Genomic DNA, 7,742 nt, shown 5'->3' on the forward strand with positions numbered 1-7,742 from the left:
CAAGCCACTATCTTTAAGGTTATATTTGCCCCATCTATCTTTGATGTGTAAACGAGTTTCAAACAAATTAACCTCGAGTAATCTCTTTCCTATTTATAAGAATTTTCATGTGTCTTTATAGAGGCATCTTTCATCAATAGCTATCTTTCTAAATAATAATTTCTTTAAAATAAACATATAATTATTCATTAATTATAACTATTCAAATAATATTATTTAAATAATTATAATTCTTTTTTAAAAAATTAAATAATTATAATTCTTTTTTAAAAAACTAAATAATATAATCTTTTAATTAATTACACCCATTTATTTATAGTTATTAGAATATTATAAATATTTGAAAATATTCCAACATAAAGACACTTCCAACTTCAACTTATAGGCTCTATCATGTCATATCCCAATTTAGAGACATATTCTTCTTTTGTGTATGTTAAGGACAAAAATATGCATGATTTCATTAATTGCATCAATTGCACTATTCATTTCACATTTCCACGTAAACAACACTAACAAAAAAAGAAAAAAAGAAAAAGAAGAAGACCTAGGCCGTTTTATAAATACAACATTCGTTCACCATCACTAATGCTACTCAAAACAAGGTTACAAGAGGTGCTACCTTCGGCTCAATAAGTGTATGAGCAGGTTTTGCTCTTATTGATTGATTGTTTACTAATGTTATTATGACGGCCAACCACAACACATGTAAGGGGATGATGGCATTCTTCCTGTTTGTCGAATGTATTCTGCTTTAGCAGAAGTTCTTTCTGCATCCCGATTCTTTCTAGCTTCAGCTGCAGCTCGTTTTTCTTCTGACCTTTGCCTAGACATAGCAATCTTCTTCACCATCTTTGCTTGAGCTTGGCCTCTCATTTGCTCTACTTTGGCCTGAAAGGTGGAAGACTTGTGTAGTTATTATCATAATTATTTCTCAGCATATGGCCACATGAATTATCCCCTATCATCGATTGCTATCTTTCCCGAGTCAAATTCTTTTGATTAATTTGTAATGGCACTTAACTAAGTTAACTGCATTAACCTAAAACCAACCATATTTCAAGGTTCGTTACAGTTGAATCGTGTCAGAAGATTTGAGGTTAAGAAAAACACAAGTCTTTCCTACTAATTTCTGGTTTAGATTTAGTCTTTTTCATTGAGCTTTAATACCATCAGTTGTCATCAAAAGGATCAATAATCTTTAAATGTTTATAATAAGAAGTAATTTTGAGTATGTGATGAAATAAGGGATTTCAGATACCTCTATTCTCCGCATTTCTGCTTCTAGTTTTGCTCTCTGCTGACTCTCCCATGCTTGAATTTTAATCTCTTCGCGCTTATACCTGAGAAATTTTTATATGCATTCAGAACAAAGAAATTGACGGGAATCGTTTAACAAGCACAAAAGATCGGTACATATTAGAACCTTGCTGTATGCTTCGACTTTTCAGCTTCCTGCCATGCAGCTGCTCGTTTTTCATAATCAATCCGCTCGAGCTCCTCCATATGAGTGGCATCACCTGACGATGCATTGGCCTCCTTCTCATCTTTGCTTGCCCAAGCAGCAATATTCATCTTTCCAAGCTGGACACCCAGAGCTACAATCTCTTTTCTTGTCTTGAGCTTTGCTTCTCGCTCAGACAATTCTTTCTTGCCACTTTCAGGACAATGCTGTGACTCATCATCTATGTTGTAGTCCAAAGGCATTGACAACGCCCCTCCACGAGGAGTAGATGGGATTGAAGATGTTGGGCTTCGTAGTGGGGTTGTTGCCCCGACAGGCGTAGCAGTCCTAGAAGGCTCTTGACTTGCAACTGGGGTCATTTCTGTTCCCATATCTCTCATACAAACAGATCGTACTGCAGGAAAAACTGCAAGGCCAAATCTTAAGGTATGAGATAAATAGTAGATACAAAAAACAGAACTATGATCAATACACAGCAAAATAGAAAAACGATCTGGATATGAAGGAGATAATCCCTTATTTGTACTCTCTACTTGATGGTGTCAAGCCTATATATGAAACAGGCATATGCATATGTAATTATAATGGCTTAACCCTCACAATCCATCCACTCAAGTCATAGCATTTCAATGTTCTTAATCACATCGTAATGCAAGTGCTCGTCATGGTGATCAAATGATAATGAACCTGGACACCCGGTGCATCACTGCATACGCAGTATATGAGTATATATTTTCATAAAGAAAAATACTAGAAAAGCTCAATATGCAAATTTACCGGTAGTATCTTCTTTGGAGCTTTTTGTACAAGATAAATCCCTCTCAGCAACTTCCCTCAAATCCTTATTTTGAGGACACTGATCAAATAACAGATTCCCTCCATATGATTGTGCTGAAAAATGATGAGCTCCTGAAGGAACAAAAGAGAACTTCTCGAATGGCATCTGCACAGCATGCTGATAGAAATCAACCCTCTTAGTGTCAGCTACGCCACTAACAGCCGTTCTCTGGTCATAATTTGCAGACTCCGGGGCAACTCTCACCATATGTGAAATTGGATATAGACTAACTTGGTTGTGAAATGCATTCTTCTTAGCATAAGTAGCTTGAACATTTTGCCGGTTCATTATCCATTTCTCCGCATCGTTCCATTTAGATGACATAGGTCTCGAGGATGACCTCGTCAGGCAGTTATGTACTGCTCCTCTCTCCCCTTTATGAAACTCAAAGCTCGAAGAACTAGCATTACTATCATAATCAAGGTTTTCATCTTCCAGCGTCCTCATTGGATGAATTGCACTGGAATTCCCATTATCACTCTGAGGGAACTGCTGCGATTTAGCACGGCTCATTTCGATGCTCTCCTGCAGCACCATCTCCTTTGCTTGGCCAGAAATTTGATCATTCAGGGTGGAACCCGATACCATCTCATTGGATATTTTAATCGGTGCAACATCTAAGCTGGGAACTGCATTTCAGTCAAATATGCTCTAAATCAGCATGCAAATCTTACTAAAAACACGTGGCTGGATTCATCCAGCTCCCGCCCTAAACCAGGCCAAGGAACATACTTCAATATAAGAGAAAGAAACAAACCTTCCTCATCAAAATCTTCATTATTAGAGGTTAATAGACTGTTGACAAACTCAGCATCCTCAATCCTAGATGGAGATGTCCTTGAAGAATTGCTGTTTGATCCATCCTTCTTTCGATGATGATGAGGCCCCATCAGCTTCATCCTTAATTTACTTGGTGAAATGCCACTCTGGAGTACAGATTATAAAAAAGGGATTTAAAAGAAAGAAAACTTTTAACTCAAAAATCAGGCCCCATATTATACTCTGATCAATTACAAGAAAACTTTAACTCAAAATCAGGCCCCCATTTATACCAAGAAAATGTAATACGAGCCAATTCAACCTTCCCATTTTACAACCAATTTTGAATAAAAGAAAAAAAGGATTGAACTTCATGCATACAAAAGCAAGGAAATCAAGCACCACCCAAAGCAATTATTATCAACATACAAAAGCTTTTAAATTTGAGAAATTTGTTAAAAAAACCCAGATCAGATAAATAAACCATTCACCACCCAAAGCCATTATTAGCATACAAAATCTCAAAAAAAAAAAGGAAAAAAAAATAGGCTTACCTGAGGTTTGTCTATTCTCTCATACTCCATTAGATCTTTCTCTTGCTGTCAACTTTCGTTCTCGGTGGAGCTTCCAAGTTAAACGAGGAAAGACAAAGATAGCAAGATAGGAAAGAAAATGAAAATAAGAGTCTAAACCCTCCCCTCCCTTCCAACTTTCGTTCTTGGTGGAGCTTCTAAGTTAAACAAGGAGAGACAGAGACGGCAAGATAGGAAAGAAAATGTAAATAAAAAAAACATGACAGTGTGTTTTTGAGTGTTATGTAGCGGACTTGAGTTTGACCAGGGTGACCAATGTTCACAAATCGTGATCCTTGCTTCTTTGTTCTCACGTCTCCCCATTACAACCTTCTACATTTCTGATCTCGCCACATCAGCACCTCCATTGGTCCATCTGACGTGGCCGTATCAGGATGGGCCGGCTTGTGTGAAAATATTGGTCGGCGCTTCTTTTTAAAGTTCCAACTTTCAACCTTTGAAGTCTAAAAAAATTAGCCGAGGAATTGCCGATCACTTAAAAAAACTACTTTCAGTTTTGGAGTTGTTATTGTTAAAAGAAAATTTATTTGAATATCATTTCCATTCCAACAGAATTAATCTTAAATTGTAAAACGAGTGAAGATATATGTAATAATATAAATAAAAAGAAAAACATTTTTATTATTAATTAGAAAAGTGGGGTTTCTTTTGTTACTCTCTCAACAAAAGACAAAGAAAAACATTGAAACCTCAAATCATGAAAACCACCATAGCCTTTTCAAGAACTGTAATGATGAAAAAAGTAGAATTTCATTTTTGCTCTGTATAGTAACTGCCATTTCCTTCTAAAACAAAAAATTGGGTCATCATCAATCATGAACAAAATTTGCAGAACAGAACGAAAAAAAAAACCCATAATCATGAACAGTTTCTCTCTCTCTCTCTCTCTCTGCTTTTTTAGTTTTAGTTTTTACGAAAAACAAACAAATTTAAAGGAAATTATTAGAGGATTAAGCATAATGGAAAATGGGGTAGTAATTAAATCATAGCTGATATGATTAATAATGACAAACTGGAGCATACCGATAGAGTCTAATCATTAAATTTAAGATCTTTTATTTTAAGTATTAAAGAGCTGGAATTTTTGACTGATTGTCTTTAAAGCGTGGTCCTCATTTTTCCAATGTTTGACCAACGTGGATGACATATTTTTCTCCACAATATCTTTGAAAATATAAAATTTTAATTCAAACATAATTTACATAGTTTTTTTATTCTCAAAATATATTTAATTCATAAAAAAACTTATAAAATAGTCATCATCTTTTATTATCTTTAGCACAAAATGATGAAATTCTTTTTAATGATAAATGAATTAAAACCTGACCGATTTAACATTTGATTTGATGTTTTGGACAGAGGGTATACTTGTGGTTTGACCAAGGACAAAGAAAAGGGTAAAATGGAAGCAAAAGATGATGTCAAGGCAGGGAGTCCCCAGAAAAAGAAGAAACTGAGAGGAAAATATGCAGAAATAGTAGTTGAGAGGTGGCCAATAAGGATTGTTTTGTTATTACAAAGTGCGAATGGTGAAAGTTGAAAGATCTTTACAGTTGTTGTTGATACTTAGGAGATAAATAACGCGATTGACATGACTTTCTACCAAATCTAGTTCTTAGATATGACGCTTTCTTACCCACTTTAACCCCCCTTCTTTCGCAATAAAAACAAACCCATCTTCTTTTCTTTTTCCTCTCTTTTATAACTACGTAAAATTTTCCTTTCAGCTTTATTTTTCCCGGAATCTTCTTCTGTATCTTGTTAATTGTTGAGGGCCAAACATATATATCAAGAACTGGACTTGCTTATAAGGCGTTAGCCGTTAAAACATTTTGATGATATCTTTAAGGAGAGAAGGTTGGTAAATTCATCGTTAAAAGAAGATGCTGAAAATAAGCTGATTAATCATGATTACTTGAACTAAGTCCATGATATTTTGGCCAAATGATAAAAGAGAAGGTTGTTACTATTTTAACATTTTTAGGTTTAATTTTCATCGTATACTTTCTTTTTTTATTTATTGAATCAAATAACAAGATAAAATTAAAGAAAAACACTAAAATTAATTACAACGTTACTAGCTTCTTCTTCACTTTCCTTTGAAGCCATTTAAGTGTTTCTCCATACATCCCAATTTTTTAAGTCAATCCTGATCAATTTGCTAAGGTAATGGATGCTGTTTAGGATTGGTTTTTGCTCCGAGTATACTGATATAGATTTCTTTCTAATGATGTTCTTAATTAATTTGTCTTTAATTTTTATGTTGCAAGCCTGTATGTCAGATTGCTATATCACTATTAGCACAAATCTTAACAGCATCAATTTTCTCATAATGCTATTTCTATGTCTAAGGTTGCCTTCAATGAAAAAACCGTTTCTTATATTAGGTTTCTGATGTGAACCACTCATGCCATGCGATCATTTCTTCTAGGCCACTCAATTGTAATGCGATGCATTTTCATGTTATTCAAAGGTATGTTTTCTGTATCAACCGCTCTATTCCCAACTTATGGTGGTATATTATCAAACATTCTAAAAGTTCTTTGGATATGTCAGATTTACACCTCCACTTCTTTTATTACTGCAATCGGGTTTGGTCTAAGATTCTCATACATAGCTTTATTTCTGTGTGTCTAAATCTTCCAAAGATAGATTGTCATATCCATAAAGTGTTCCTTCATGATTTCGTTCTCTAATCTAGCCACGTCAATGCTTTGGATTAGTCATTCCTTTATCAATTGTAAATTAACCTTCGAAGTGTGAATACCATATATTTTGATCCAGACCAAACTGCTCTAGCAAAGGAGCATTTCCAGAAAAAGGTGCTTTTTATCCTCCCAATCACCTTGATAGAAGACACACGTAGTTGCCACTGTGTTAATTCTCCTTTTAATATTAACCTTACATGGGAGGGCTTCATTAAAAATTTTCCATAGGAAAATAATCACATTATATGGGGAGTTTACTGAGCCAAATGAAGTTCCATACCTCTTGCGAAATATCCTGGTTAAGTGAGTCTGTTACTCCATCTTTCTTATTTAGTGCTTGTATGTAGGCCGACTTCATCGAAAACTCTCCATTATTTTTATGAATCCATCTTGTTTTAGAAGGTCCCTCAAGTAGTGGATTTGGACTAGAAAGATTCTGCATGCCAACTCAGATTCATCAGAGGTTCCATGTTACTTGTCCCTTCTTGATCTCTCTCTCCATTACTTACACTCATCCGCTCTGAATTTACCTCGAGATGTTCTCTCTTAATAGTTCCTTTCCCTTTAGGATGCTTTTCCATACCCATGAATCCCTGAATTTTCCTATTGTTTGGAGAAAGTTATTCAATAATTTTTGACTAAGGCTAGTTTCACAATATTTTTGAAAAGTGCCGTGGAAAAGTGCTTTTGAGAATAGTTTTTGAAAAATTTAGTTTAAAATTTGAGTGTTTAGCATTACTGTTAAAATGTGTTTTTGAGAAATAAAATGTCCATTTTAGACATGTTATTATCAAGTAACAAATATACATTTAAATAATATTTAAATTAGTTAATATTATTATATTTTAGTAAGAATATAAAAAAATTATTATAACTTCTTGTTAATATTTTAATATATAAAATATAAATTTTAAATATTTTTAAGCAATAAATATTAATTATTTATAAAATTTAATTAGAATATATAAACTATATTTTAAATATTTAAATATAACTATTAAATATTTGTAATTAGTATTTTAAAAAATATCTTTTTATTTTTAATTAATGATTTTAACACGTTTGTAATTAAATACCAAGAAAAAAAAAGGGAAGTACTATGTTATTAGAGGGGTAAAAAAGTAATTAAGCACTAAAAATGCTTTTTAAAAGTTTCTGAAAAATAAAAAATTTCAGCCAAAAGCAGTTTGTTCTGCACAGCTTTTCTTCCAAAAGTACTTTTGGAGCCAGAAGTGCTTTTGAAAAGCAATGCAGAAACTGGCCGTAAAGTTCATTCAGTTTATTGAATGAGCCAGCTATCACCATTAGTGATCCTCCAAACAAGTTTAGCCAATAGTACTTTGTTCATTGCATGCATGTTTCTGATTCAAGGCCACCTA

General features: G+C 33.7%; 1 protein-coding gene across 1 annotated transcript; it reads right to left on the reverse strand.

Moving 5' to 3' along the window:
• Positions 1-436: 436 nt before the first annotated feature.
• On the reverse strand, positions 437-4,436 carry LOC107958297 (uncharacterized). Its single transcript, XM_016894016.2, has 6 exons — positions 3,617-4,436; positions 3,061-3,229; positions 2,243-2,932; positions 1,427-1,871; positions 1,262-1,343; positions 437-891 (listed from the first exon to the last, which is right to left on the reverse strand). The coding sequence occupies exons 1-6, from the start codon at positions 3,644-3,646 to the stop codon at positions 685-687; spliced, it is 1,623 nt and encodes a 540-aa protein (XP_016749505.1). The 5' UTR covers positions 3,647-4,436; the 3' UTR covers positions 437-684.
• Between the last annotated feature and the right edge of the window lie 3,306 nt (positions 4,437-7,742).

This window comes from Gossypium hirsutum, chromosome A05 (assembly GCF_007990345.1).
Source record: "Gossypium hirsutum isolate 1008001.06 chromosome A05, Gossypium_hirsutum_v2.1, whole genome shotgun sequence".
Taxonomy (NCBI): Eukaryota; Viridiplantae; Streptophyta; class Magnoliopsida; order Malvales; family Malvaceae; genus Gossypium; species Gossypium hirsutum.

What these genes read in the sequence shown, in the direction of transcription:
- LOC107958297 (XM_016894016.2), bottom strand. Translation starts at nt 3,646, where the DNA reads ATGGAGTATGAGAGAATAGACAAACCTCAG. An exon ending in TGAAGATTTTGATGAGGAAG is followed by an intron (nt 2,933 to 3,060) that starts GTTTGTTTCTTT and finishes ACTGAAATGCAG; the next exon opens with TTCCCAGCTTAGATGTTGCA. An exon ending in CAGAAATGCGGAGAATAGAG is followed by an intron (nt 892 to 1,261) that starts GTATCTGAAATC and finishes TCCACCTTTCAG; the next exon opens with GCCAAAGTAGAGCAAATGAG.